This window comes from Rhinolophus ferrumequinum, chromosome 8, assembly GCF_004115265.2.
Source record: "Rhinolophus ferrumequinum isolate MPI-CBG mRhiFer1 chromosome 8, mRhiFer1_v1.p, whole genome shotgun sequence".
NCBI classification, from domain to species: Eukaryota; Metazoa; Chordata; class Mammalia; order Chiroptera; family Rhinolophidae; genus Rhinolophus; species Rhinolophus ferrumequinum.
In genome coordinates this window covers 89,097,271-89,111,390 of record NC_046291.1, presented here as the reverse complement: position 1 = coordinate 89,111,390, position 14,120 = coordinate 89,097,271, and the positions used below count along the sequence as shown (strand labels likewise).

General features: G+C 44.9%; 1 protein-coding gene across 1 annotated transcript in view; it reads left to right on the top strand.

Moving 5' to 3' along the window:
• CCDC93 (coiled-coil domain containing 93) overlaps positions 1–14,120 on the top strand; it is a 77,489-nt gene that overhangs the window by 47,725 nt on the left and 15,644 nt on the right. Inside the window, exons 12-17 of the mRNA XM_033112682.1 lie at positions 303–419; positions 5,806–5,868; positions 9,715–9,788; positions 10,950–11,031; positions 11,949–12,020; positions 13,232–13,285. Of these exons, the coding sequence (XP_032968573.1) occupies positions 303–419; positions 5,806–5,868; positions 9,715–9,788; positions 10,950–11,031; positions 11,949–12,020; positions 13,232–13,285 (462 nt within the window). The remainder of the gene's footprint in view (positions 1–302; positions 420–5,805; positions 5,869–9,714; positions 9,789–10,949; positions 11,032–11,948; positions 12,021–13,231; positions 13,286–14,120) is intronic.

Below are 14,120 nucleotides of genomic sequence, written 5' to 3'. Positions count from 1 at the left end.
CAGATGTTAATGTGACCATGTTATTCCTCTACTTAAGACCCTTTGATGATATCCTATTGCCTATGAGATGTCAACATAAGCATAGTTATCAACCCCTGTGCTTCTGCACATGCTGTTCCTTCTGCCAGCAATGCAGGTGCTGTTGAGGAAGTTGATCATTCTGCTAGAATCTTCTTCTCGGGACCAGGGTTTTGCACAGGAGCCTGCGGTGCTCTGCCCAGACCCAGCAGGGATGGGGCTGTCTTACATGAACCAAGGTGGACTAATTAAATCCTTTGGCTTTGCCTCCATGTTTTCTACAGCAGTCTGAGCTAGCAGCTGAAGAAAGTCCCGAAAAGTTAGGAACTTCCCAGCTACATCGTCGGAAAATCATTTCCTTGAACAAGCAGATTCTGCAAAAGACCAAACATCTGGAAGAGGTTAGTGTTTTCTTTTTATAATTTTATTCAAGTAAAATGAAAGCATTCTTCAAGAAGGGGGAAACTGGGGAACGAGTTAAGATCTTCATGGGAGAATGGTCAAAGGAGGTTCCAGAACAGGGCAAACATACTATGGCCCTTGCAAGAACCCAGCCTCCACTTGTTTTTGTAAATAAAGTTTTATTGTAATACACATACACCCATATGTTTATGTATTTTCTGTGGCTGCTTTCAAGCTGCAGTGGCGGAGTTGAGCAGGTACAGCCGAGGTCACATGGTCTTCAAAGCCTAAAACATTTACCTTCTGGCCCTTTACAGAAAAAGTTTGCCAACTTCTATTGTAGAAGAAGATGACAGGGCAAGAATAGCATTTATTAATCCACAACTCTTTACTAAGCACTTGTATGTGCCAGGCACTAAACTAGGCTGTGGGGACGCATGAAGAACAGGTTATCCCTGCTCTCGGGGACCTACGGTGATAATGGGAGACATACACTAAACAAATCCCATCCATCGTCATTCGTTACAGCTGTGATAGTGCTGGAAGGAGAAGTCAGGTTGCCGAGAGCGTGACTGATAGGGAGACCGGACTTAAGCTTCCCCAAGGTCAGAGGACTGTAGCTGGAAAGATGAGTGAGGCTGCTGGGCAGGAGGTCTGCATGGGAGGGGAGGGGCTTGGGTGAGGACTTGGGCAGCAACGGGAACTAAGACCTGGAACAGGAAGGGTCTTGGCCAGTTCCTGCTTTGCGGCTCCAGAGTCATGAGTGAGGCAGCCGGTCAGCGGAGTCTCCCAGTTCATGTTCAGGACAACGGAAGCCATTGGAGGCTTTCAGTAGGAGAGTGGCGTGATCAGATTTGCATGTTTCAAAGACCGTTCTGTTTGCTGTGGGAGCATCAATGAATTGCACCTGGGTGAGAAGGGGTTCAGGAAGAACCATTAGGAGGCTGATGCAGTGGTCTGGACATGAGCTGTGGATGGCTCTGACCAGTGGCAGTGGGGGAAATGGAGAGCAGATCACTTTTAAGACAGCTTTAGGAGATAGCATTCTGTACTACTTGATGATGGATGGGCCTGTTTTAGAAAGACCTTCATATATTTGCCCTGGAAAGTAAAGAGGAAGCTAGGGAGTTCGATTCCGGAGCAGTCATTAGAAGATAAAAAGTTGTCATTTGCTTCAGTTGCATTGGCAATAAGATTTAACAGAGAAGTACTTGTAGCAAAAGATTATGAGACTGAATATGGCTTTCTAAAGAACAGTTCACCAGTAGTTCCTATAATAATTGATTTTCCAAAAATGGATGCCAGTTGGCATTTTGAAGTTGTATATTTTTCGTCTTTTCAGGTCCCACATAGTAAAAAGATATTTATCAAACGGTCTTACCCAGTCATTTCTTCAACTGAATTTGTTCTATTAGGACTTGTTCTACCACAGCGAACAAACAGGAGGTTGGCTTTACCAAGTGCTCTGGATCATAAGCAAACAACGATGCAAAGGTTGACTGTGCTTTGCTTTCCATTTGATAGTTGGTTTAGACATTTTAATACTCAGTGCAGAGAATATCATCCTGACTCCTGCCCCTTGCTAGCAAAAAGAACCTAGAAGTGGTTGGTCCAAAAAGAACTCATCACAGAATCAAGGTGCACGTGAATGAAGGACGAGGCTCATCCACCGTAATGTCTTTATGCTCTGAGGAAGCGCAATTCTGAGGATATCACGTCCCATGAGCCAGCGTCTCAGCATGGGTGGAAGTTTGCTTTCAGCTGCTGTCTAAACGTGCAGAGAACGTTTCAGTGGCAGCCCTGGCCCATCCTAAGCCCAGCTGAGGGGGAAGCCTCTCTGGCTCTCGGTCCGTTTGCCATTGGTTCAGAACCTGTGTTTACCAAAAGCCTGTTATTTCTCAGGCATGCTGCCCAAAAGGCAAAAGCTGTCCGTAAAGGACACTGGTCCTTATCGCTGTGCTTGGTGTTAGTAAAGACGACCAGCATGTGCTGTCACACCTGGCTGTGGAACTTGGTCAGCTGTGTGAGCAAATGAGGTCGGGAGGGAAGGATTCGCCCAGGGTCACATCCCATATTTGAGTTAGGGGTCTCAGATGACGATGAAAAGTGCCGAGAGAGATTGCTTCAAGGATGAAATGAAAATACAAGCAGGAATGCACTTTTTATGAGCCAAAGCTTTATGCAAATGTAAGAAACAAAAGATGAGCATGTTCCTCAAAAAGGCCGAGATAATTTTGTAAAGATTAAAAACCAACATCAACATTTTTATAAGCATTTTTTCTAAAAAAATGATTTGAGCTATAAGAATATGCATTTTTTTCCCAGAAAACCATTGCTAACACCCATTTTAATTTGGAATGTGCTATCAAAAAAATCTGAAGCCTCTAAACTTTGTTACTGTCCCTATATTCTCCCTGCCACAAAAGGTTGCTCACCTCCAGGTCAGCTCGTCTACAGCATCTTTTCATCTTCTGCTAGTCTCTGATTCTGTCTGCTGGAAGCCACAGGGGCAGCCAACAACTCGCCCTTTGTGTAAGAATCCAGGTCTCTGGAACTTCGGTCCTAACTCCTTCCACTCTGGGTTTCCTCGACTGCCTCCCTCGCCGCCCCGTCCTGCCCTGTGTGTCCACCTCACACTTCCTGTGGGCACGGAATATGAGTCATAATGAGAGTATGTGTGAGTGTGTGCGTGCGTGCATGTAGTGCATGCACTACAACACATTTTTTTCCTGTCCCTATCAATTTTTAAATGCTTCAGCCACATTTTTTAATTATAGGGATTATACAAGCTTACTGTAAATAAATCAAATAGTATAAAGCTATATAAAGATAAAAATGCTACACTTCTTAGAGGTAGCCTCTATTTTCTCGGCCTTTGCAAATATTTGGGGACAGTAGGTTGTCTGGTTACAAAACTGTTTTTTACTTACCCTATCACAGATATCTTTCAATTAGTAATAATAATGGCTAATAAAGACCTTTTTTTTACTAAGTGCTTTTTAAAATTAATTCATGTGGTTCACACAGTGTCCTTATGAAGGAGGTATTGTTACTATCCTCATTTTACAAATAAGGAAACTGAGACACAGAGAAGTGAAGTAGTTTTGCCTTTGGTCACACAGTGGAACCAAGATTTGAACATAGAGATCTATCTCATTCTTTCTAATGACTGTATAGTGTGGTACAGTATATATGTCCTGTAATTGATTTATTGTGTCCCCTATTTGTGGGTATGTAGGTTTTTCCAGGAATTTTTTTTCCCAATTGCAGATTTATGCTGCCATGAATATCTTCATTCAGTCATCTTTGTGCAAATACGTAAATATTTCTTTAAGATAGATTTTAGGAAGTAGAATTGCTGGATCAAAAAATATATGCATTTTCAGTTTTGCTAGAAACTGTCAAATTATTCATCAATTATCTTACCAATGTATACTTCTACCAATAGTATATGAGAGAATCTAAACTTTAAATCCAAGAACCTCTCCCACAAGGTAATGCAGGTGGAAAGTAACCAAGGCCTGGAGATAAGAACCCTGGAGACGGTCTTCGCCCAGTAGAGAAATGGGGGAGGGGTCAGGAGAAGGAGTGCAGAACACGTGATGGTCGGACAAGGGGATATGCTGCGATGGCCCAGAGTGCCGCTGGGAGATGGCTGACAAGAAACCTGGATTGAGGAAAGGAAGGAATCCAGAAAGAAAGTATTAACCAGCAGCTGAATCGTGCGCTAAGTCTAGAGGTCAATGATGAAGGAGAAAAAGGAGGTAGAATCATGGAGGACTCTAGCAAAATGAAAACTAAGCCTAGCCATTGGGACATTTCCTGTTTAGGAAAGTATAGTCAGATGAGATGAAGAAAACTCTTATTAAATTAATTAGAGAAGAGATTAGTCTTCCCTTCTTAGCACACTACTTCCCTGCCAAGATTCAGTTTGTGAGCCTTTGCTGGTGAAGCCTGCCTTGAATTCCCTGATGAGTAAGGTGAGTCCTTCCTGAGCCTCGCTCTGCTCCTGCTTTTCTCGTCCTTTAATCCCCAGTTTACTAGTCCAGCTCCTTAAGGGCAAGGACTGCGTCATGCTGCTAGTCTCCTCCCACACACCTCATTTCAGCAGAGCACGGGTAAAGGTCAGGTGGGTGGACAGACGCAGGGCTGAGCGGTAGGGAGGAAGCTGGGGGGAGCAGGTGGGAAAGGCCCGGGACTCCTTCCTGGAGTCCCAAAAAGCTTCGAGTTAAATCACTAGGATTTCAAAGAAGGGGGAAAAAAGCTTTCTCCAGAAAAACTCTCATTTACCAGTGACACAAACAGGTGAATAAAAGTTCTCATTGCACGGATGGCTCCCTTTGAAAACGGAGAAGCGTCTATGGCCATATCACCCTGGATGCGCCCGATCTTGTCTGAAAAGGGAGAAGCCACAGCCCTCCTGCGTCTCTCCTTAATCACTTCTGCTCTCTGCTTGAGTTGGTTTTCTGATAGGCCTTGTTGGACGTCTGACCACTCAGTCTGAAGACTGCTAACAAGAAGCATGATTAAGGAGTAATGATTTCTGAAGATGACATAATTCTCAACAGGTTGCTTGCAGGTTCAGGGGTCAGTGGGGCAAGTTATTTTGAAATATTCGTTGAGATATGGGATAAAATTTTTCATCGTAATTTGTACACAGGTAACAAATAGTCTGACAGTGGTTTTTGGCCACTTCCCCTTTTCAAAAGTAGAAATGTACAAACCCTTTGAGCTTTCTTAATGGAATGTTTTCAGATTTCTAAAGTTCATAGACATACAAGGCTACACCTTTATAGTAAGGAAAAGGGAAATGACATTTTGAGACGTAAGGTAGCAATTATGTAACTTTGACAGTAAAGGTAATTCATTTTCTATCTCTTACTATTGAAGTCCTGAATCTTTTCTTCTGTCTTGCATGGTTGGCCAACCAGTCTTACTCTATGCTAGAATCCTGAGTACTGAGATGCAGTTTGTATTCTGTGAATGGGCAAATTGGTTAACTGAATCTTTGTAGCCATACAGAAAAATCAGACCTGAATTTGAATCCAGGCTTTATCAGTTATCAGCTTTGAAGCTTTAGTCAAGTACCTTAATCCCTCTGAGTCTTTCTTTCCTCATCTATAAAATGAGGATAATGTCTTCTTCCAGTGAATGTAAGGATTCAGTGATAGGATTTATGCAGAATACCTAGCACATCACCTGACATGTAGTTGATCTAATCATATGAGTTTATTTCTTCATTTGTTGTTGGAAACCTTTCTAAAATTCCCACCTTTAAATCTTTCCGAGCTTCTGTTTTCTCATCTGTGAAATGGGGGTGTCACCCGTATCTGTGTTGTTGTAAGGATCAAATGACAGCAGATGTCTTCTGTCTTTCCTTTACAGCTGCAGGCAAATCATACCAACCTACAAGCCAGATATGACGAAACCAAGAAAGCGCTGACAGAGGTGAGCAGGTTTTCCTTCCTCCCTGGGCCTCATTAAGAATCACTTTGACCTGCACTGTTCATGGAGTGCCATGTGTCGGCGGTCTGTGTGGAGCCATTATAATCCCCTTCTCAGGGATCAGGTCCATTTTGACAGTCACATGACAGTGCCTGACCCAGGCCATGAGTTTTCCATGCTGATGTGTTCTAAACCATCACCATCTATCTAGGTGGGAGAGGTCACTGGGGCTGTAAGGGTCAGGACAGGTTGCCTGAAGAAGGCAGGCCTTAGGTGGCGGCGGGCCGCATAGAAGGACATAAAGGAGCCTTCACGGTACAAAGACCCTGCTCCTCAAGCAGATTGTAGGACCGCTCCAGGGTACTGCACTCCTTGAGAGAGATGGTTTCTATTTGGAAGACGAGAGAACCAGGAGTGACATAATTTGCTGTTCAAAATTGCCGGTGAAGCTTAGGTGGGATGGGCCAGGGGCTCTCGGGGTGGGGAGGGGGTTGCTGGTATATTTTGAACCGCGCGATCCATTTTCCAGTCCGGGTTGCAAGTGTGTCATCTCACGTCGGCATCAGAGTGTTGCTTACCTCCCACTTCTGATTTCCTGGGAAACCAGGCAGAGAAAACAAGCGCCTCTGATGCCAGCTCTGTCCTGAGGGGAGTGGAGATATTTCTGTCTCTTGCATTTCCATGGCACGGTTCTCCTCTGGATCGGAAAAGCTCTCACTGTGGTTTTGGTGCTTGGGCTATAGCTGTTCCCCACACAAAGGCCTCACTGCGAGGGCCCGCATCTGCCGTGTTTCCCTGAACGTAAGACCTTGCCGGACAATCAGCTCTAATGCGTCTTTTGGAGCAAAAATTAATATAAGATCCCGTCTTATTTTACTATAATATAAGACTGGGTCATTATAATATATGATATGATATGATACATGATAAATAAAATGTAATAAATATAATATTATATAAAATAATACCAAGTCTTAGATTGATTTTTGCTCCAAAAGACGCATTAGAGCTGATTGTCCGGCTGGGTCTTATTTTCGGGGAAACAGGGTAGTACTTTCTGGACCTGTGGGAATGACTGATCCTCAAAGACATCTCTGAACCCAAAGCAGTCCCTGTGTTTTTTTTTTTAATTTCACATGAAAGTTGCCCATTTAAAATTCTTATATCTATAGCAATATGCAGTACTTTTAAGCCTGACAAAGCTTTTTAATCCTGACCTGGACTAGTCTCTTTGCTAATTGTTAGAATATTTAAAAAGGGCAGGCACAGGAATCTGACTAAACTTTTTCAAATTCTGTCTAAAGATACGCGTGTTGCGTTTGGACAGATCAGCTGTCTTTGTGCTGTTCTGTGACCGCATTCCTATGGATTGCTTAGATAGCAAACTCCTGGGGTGGGATTCCTGCTGTGGTCCTACTTTTACTGCTGTGGACCCCGTAGCATAACATTTGCCCAGTCATAGGTCAGTCTTTGTATAACAGTCTGGAAGAGGTTAAAAGTGAAATATCTTGGTATCAATTTCCTAAGACACTTAAATGCCTTAGGATATAAGCCCTAAGAGGCTACGAAGTGGCTTTTTGTACTGAACACTACATCAAATTAATTTATGTGCTAGAAAGGTAGAGGTGTGATTTAAGTCAGCAATGAGCGCTAGACTTTCTGTCCTGAAATAATCATGGTCGCCCACGTTACTGTATGTGGAGTGTGCTCCGGGCACGTCACTTGTGTTAGTCCTTGACTCTTTCCAGCAGCCCTGACAACACACTGTTATCATCCCTGTCCTATGGGTGGAGACACTGAGGCAGAGCCGCCATGCTGGCGGTCGGGCACCGAAGACCTCTCAGAGAGCTTACTGTCTCATAGGGAAGCCACACCAACTCCCATCTGCAAAACTTGCAAGCTGTATGAAACCTAGTTCTGAAAAACATAGGAAGAAGCCTGATTTGGTTAGAATACTGAAGACCAGGCCCCTGAAGAAGTAATGAACTTTGTCTTTGCACCTCAGTCTCCTTATCTAGTCACGGCAAACACTGGGCAGAGTGAGTACTCCGAATCCTTTCACACCAGTGTTCCCAGGTTTTACCGTTTCAACAACACCTGCCCTTCCAGGATAACCTGGGGGCACTAAAAAAATGGGAGACCTGTCTTTCCAATAAATTTAGGAAAAGGAAAGCAGGAGTTAGGGAGGTAGAGGACAGATGACAGTGCGTGACACTGTGGGGCGGCCACAGGGGCCACAAGGTGCTGGCCTGTCCACTTCTCAGTTTGAGAAGTCACAGCTTTAATTTCCTGTGTGTGAGGCTGATTCTTTTTACTATATGCAGTATCCTGTCCTGTTTCTCTAAGGGTGTTGATTGTCTAAAGTTTTTCTCGATCTACAAACTGTTTCTTCAGATCAAAATTCATGTTGCGTTGACACACCTTTCGTATGGTTTTATCTTGGCGTCAGGTGTGTGATAATTCTTGGGGGTATGCCTGTATTTGATTCTGAAATTTCCTGTTAGCAACTGTGTGGATTCTGTATCCATTTTGTGCAGCCTGCTCCATGTGATTATTCTGGAAAAGTGGGTCCTACTCTGGTGGGATCAGCCAGTGGTAACTGATATTCGAGACATGGAACTCTCCGTGTCTCCTGGGTATTGCCGACTCTGGGGCCCTGCTATGCCCCTGCAACTCGAGCACCAGCTCTTGGGTTAGCAAGGAGCCAGGAGGGCTTGCGTAGTGCAGCTGGCTGTTCCTGCCGCAGACGCCAGCCCTGCAGACCAGTCCTGCCTGCATCTGCTCATGCCACACAGCAGGCCTCCTCAGTCCATTCCTGGCTGTGGCCATCTTTCTGTCCCTGAGGTACCCCCTCCTGGGGTTCATCATAACAGTCTGGATTTTTAGGACTTGAGGCAAGAAGGAGTTGCTGCAACTTGTGCCTGGTCTTTCATTTTCAACTAGAACCCTTGGAACTCTTTTTTAACTTGTTGTTTTTTGGTTTTTTTTGAATAGGTAACACATTCACGTGGTTCAAAATTCAAAAAATACAAAGGGTGTATTCCCTTCCACACAGTTACCCTCTCCAGAGGTAACCAGTGCAACTAGTTTTCTTGAATCTTTTCAAAATAGTGTTTTTGAATCTTTTCAAAAATACCTTATGCATATTACAAGTAACATGTATTTTCCTCTATACATGTATACATGCGATGTATACCTTCTTTTATACTTATTAGAAGCATATTATACTTGTGGTTTTCTACCTGGTTTTCTTCATCTAAGAGTCGACATTAGAGATCATCATAAAACAGCTGCATTTTTCTTACTTTTTTGTAATAGCAGGTTAGTATTCTATTGTATGATACAACTGTACACTTTATAATTTTTACTTTATTTGTAAATTTTCTTTAAAATTTATTATTTAAAAACCTCACTGTCTGACTCAGAAAATAGAGGTGACATTATTTAGGAAGGTAGGAGATTTACCCTGTCCCTGTTAATAGCCATAATAATGGCATTCCGAAATGTCAACCCAGGTCTTTCTCACAGTCTCTCCTTTCATTTCCCTCTTCCTGCTGAAAAAGGCACCTGCTGTCAACATTACTTTTGACTTTTCACGCTTTGTGGCTGTGATTGTAAGCCGTTGCCAAGGTTTCTTTAACCAGCAGGACGTGTCAGGAAGCGTCAGGTTTTGTCCCTCCACCCCCATCCTGCTCTTCTTGTTCACCTATTTCAGGATTGAGTGTCCAGCTCAATCCTGTGGGCTTGGCCAGCTGCCAGAAGTGGTGTACAGGTAGGACCGGGGGAGAAAAGGAGCGCTCACTCCTCCACACTCAAACTCTAGCGACAATGCCTCCTTCTTTCTTGCAGTTGAAGAGTCAGAGTGAGAAACTGGACAAGGAACAGGCAGCCCTCGAGAAGATAGAGTCCAAAGCTGATCCAGGGTAAGGGTTTCAGCATGTGTGTATTTTCTCTTTGAAGCAAGTGACTTGGCCAGTACCTGGTGGCTTCACTGGTTGGCGCACAAGACGAAGGAGCCGGGGGTCATGCTTCTGGCTCGTCTGTACAGGTCAGTTACCTCCCCTGCCGACTCCGACTGCGCCCGTCACTCGGGCACGTGCTGAGATGTGCTTGCTTGGCACAGAGGTAGCCCTTTCTCCCAGTTCTCTGGGGATTGGAAGCAATGTGTTCTGGGGGCTTGTGTTTTCATTTTCCTGGTTTTAAAAACTAAAGCATACATTCACGGTACAAAAGGGCATACGGTGAAGAGTCTCCCTCCCACCCCGGCCCCCCACCCCCCCACTTCTCCCTGGAATCAACCATTGTTACCAGTTTTCTTAACAGCATTCGCTTTAGCCATGTCTCCATAGGAGTAAAGGTGGTCTTTTCTGCCAAAAAAAAAAAAAAAAAAAAAAGCTTCTGGTTTTGTTTTGTTTTTGTTCCATTTAAATTAACTGTCATTAGACAGTTTACGTATAAGCAGCACTTACATTTGATGCTTTTGTCACCACACCATTTGGGTGGTAAAATCTCTTAAGTGTCACTCATTTGAATGAAATTGTAAATCAGTCCGGCACAGACTGCAGTTTTGGGGTTGATAGACATTTTTAGCCAAGAAGTACCCACAGCTTCCTGGGCTTTATAATTAGAAACCCTTCTGTCACGATACAGCGCAAAGTACTGCTACATACTTGATGTTTTTATCTTCAAATGAGTGTGTTTAATGACCTTTAGCAACTTGTTTTCTGTTCAGAATGGATATTAAAAGTGCTTTTCCATACTGTTTGTGCTCTGACTACTGTCCAGTAATTGGTATCATTAAGCACACCCAGTACTCTTGAAACTCATTGATGTTTCTGCAGGTGACATTTTAATTCTGGATTCTGGTTTGTTTGCATGTAGGCTAATAGGCTCTGGCATATAAGTGAATAATAATGTCAGTTAAATGGTAGACTTTATCATTTGTGGAGAACCCATTAGATACTTGAGAGCAACAAAAGGAAATTAACAAGGGAGTCCCTTTTTAGCTGGGGACTTGGTTTTAGCTGTGATTCATAAAATCATAATGGCTTGCCATGTGTCGTTTTTTGGTCTTTTCTCTTCAGTATCCTACAGAACTTGAGAGCACTTGTAGCCATGAATGAAAATCTGAAAAGCCAGGAACAGGAGTTTAAAGCCCATTGTCGAGTAAGTGTGGCTTGGTGTCTGCAGACATTAAACCAGGACTCTTGTATAATCTCTTGCTCTCCCTCCCTTTGTCGTGTTGTGGAATCCTGTCCAGGTGCAGTTGAAAAGGGAGACTCATCAAGCAGTTACTTGTCAGTTGTGTGAGATAGATAGAGCAATATGGGAGGTACGCTCCAAGGACACCAGAAGTAACCGTGTGTGCCAAACCCCAAATTTGAGAGCACAGTCTTAGAGATTTTTCTAATTTACAAATGCATTTAAAAGAAAAGTCTTATGAAGTATAAAGCAATAACATCATATAAAACCAGGGCTGTCCTGAAAACCTGTAATGTCTCGTCATGGCATAAGCCCTAGGTCCTGCCATCTGGGAACTCGGTGCCTAGTAGTGGAGGTGATGCATGCACAGCTGGCCATGACAACCACAGCAGGAGATAGGAGATGAGACCCGTGAGGTCTGTGTGCGTGCCAGAGGAAGAGAGGCCACTCTGGCACAGGAGTTCTGTGGAGCTGGCTCTTAAGGGCAGGTGAGGCTGGCGAGTGAAGGAGGGGCTTGGTGAGGCAGGGCTCCAGGCCAGAGGGTAGCAGAAAGGTGGCCAGGCCTGTGGGGAAGAGGAAGAGAGAAGGCCGATTGGAAGTGGGCTCCGGGCTACCCATGCCTTTCCTGTCCTGGTGATGACTGCGTGCCTCACCAGCCCTCTAGAAAGATAGGGCCCTTCTCACTGACACAGCTGCCTGTAGCCTCCCGAAAAAAACTGTCCCAGGCTGAGAATTGGAGATCAGGCCAGCGAGTTCCTAATGGACTTTTTGTCCTAGCATAAATTCACAGAATGTGAAAATAAGACTCTGAGTCAAGTTAAATAATTGTATGCAGTTACTAGCTTCTCCAAGGTTTATGAATATTTATGTCCCTTTTAAAGGAGGAGATGACGCGGCTACAGCAGGAAATTGAAAATCTGAAAGCTGAGAGAGCACCAGGTGGAGAAGAAAAGGTAAAGGCCCTGAAGGTGTCCTCGTGACTGAGGTGCTGTTGTGAGTTATGTGGTGAAAAGATTTCTAGATGACTAACCAGCAAAAGTCGGATACTATAAAAGACTAGTGTCCTCAACCTGGTCCTCTGAATGCACGTTTCTCAACAAGAGTTATCACATGATTTTCTTAGATTTCCATCCCTCTCCTTTCTCTTCCTTCTGGAGCGTAAACAGCAGCAGTGTGTGTGGACGGCAGCCGCCCCAGACAGGAATTACCAGATTTCAAGTCTTCCCTTTCCCCCCATTTAGGGCAGGGGTGTTTCCAGCAAACACCACAGAGCAGTGTTGGATTAGTATCGGAGCCCCAGCAGTGCGGGAGCTTTTGAGCTGAAGGAGCACATTTGGCTCTCTGAACAAAGACTTGATCTCCCAAGGAGCTGGTGTGAATTTCCATCAAGCGTTAAATTATAATGCACGGATGGGGAACAAGTCTGTTTCTCACCAAGTGAGATTGTAAGGTTCGCTGTGTTGTTCGCTGTGTTGATCTCCCTCCTCACACTTGATTCAAAGTGTATTTCCTGAGCACCGCTGTGCTTGGGATGTGAGAGCTGGACGTAGCCTCAGATCTGTGATTGCACCTGCTCCCTTGTGGAAATGGAGAACTGGGGGGTGAGGGGTGCGGGGGAGAATTGCCCAAGTCCACAGCACACGCGCACACACACTCACACTCGTGCACACACTTAGTGAGGGACCGTGCAGGGCCTTCTCCCTGCTGTGCTGCAGTTGTGTCATTTGAGCCAGGCCGCACAGCTCTGCCCACCTGTGAGGAACAGCAGAGTTCCGTGCAGTACCGTGGTGTCCTGGGAGCATCAGCACACAGCCTGTCCTTCCAGTAGTTTCTAAAACTTGGAACCGTTGACGCCCAAATCATCAGCTCAGTCAGCTTCTGAGTTTGCACAAATCACAGACGTTTAGGATCCCATTTCTCTTCTCAGCAATCACATCTTGTTAGAGGGGTGATTACTCACATTCAAAGTCAAGTTTAGCTTGTTTGTGTGTAACTGACAGGCGTTTAAGAACAATTTAAAATCTGGGGGCTCACACAGGGGCTGTTCCCTTTCTGTTCTCTGATCAGACTTGGTCCTCCACCCCCACTCTTCCTACATTTAGACCCTCAGCTTCTATCCCCTTCATCTTACTCAGAAGGTGTTTCTTACGATTTATCTTTTCAGACCCTCTCCAGTGGAGAGCCGAACGATGCCCTCTCCCCTGTGATGACTCATAATGTAAGTACCTGCCCGTTTTCTGGACTGCCAGTGTCCTCTTCGGGTGCGGCGGCCAGCTTGATACTCTCAAGAGTTTCTGGTGCCTGCTTCAGTTTTCTCTATGGCTGCCTCCTTCTCTGCGGGCTCTCGGTGACACATCTGGCCCCTCAGATGAAGGCAAGATCTCACCAGGGACCACCCTGCAGGCCACCTTTCTGGGGGGTTTTCTCCCAGCACTTTGTGCAGGCGTTCTGTCTTGACTGTGGCATCTCTACTGAGAAGGGGCAAGGCCTGCATTGGCTGTCGTGCGGGTCACACCCCATGGGCTCCTGAGGGATGGAGGTGGTGCAGAAGGAAAAGCTCCTCTCTTTACGGTGCTACATTCCAGGATCAGCAAACTGTAAAGGGCCAGATAGTACGTGTTTTCAGCTTTGTGGGCCAGCTTTACTATTCTAGTCAGAGTTGATTGTAAATAAAAGGACGTGGCTATGTTCCAATAAAATTTTACTTACAAAAATAGGCCCAAGGGCTGTAGGATTTGGCTCTTGGGCTATAGTTTGCTGACCTCTGTCATGAGTTAAACTAGTGCTTCCAGCTCTCCAGCACTCCAGCAAACCTCCAGGAGAAAGAGGGAAGGGAGAGCAGCAGGAAGAGAAGCGGGAACATCTCTAAAGTTTGCCTCCTTTAGGGTTTCTGTTCCCTTTGTGCCCTCAGAAGCTCCTAGAGAACAGGACTCCTATGGTGAGGTCTGTGGGGTTTGCCTGCAGCTCAGCCCTGTAGAGGAGACTGTGTATTCTCATATTCTCTCTCTCTCTCTCTCTCTCTCTCTCTCTCTCTCTCTCTCTCTCTCTCTCTC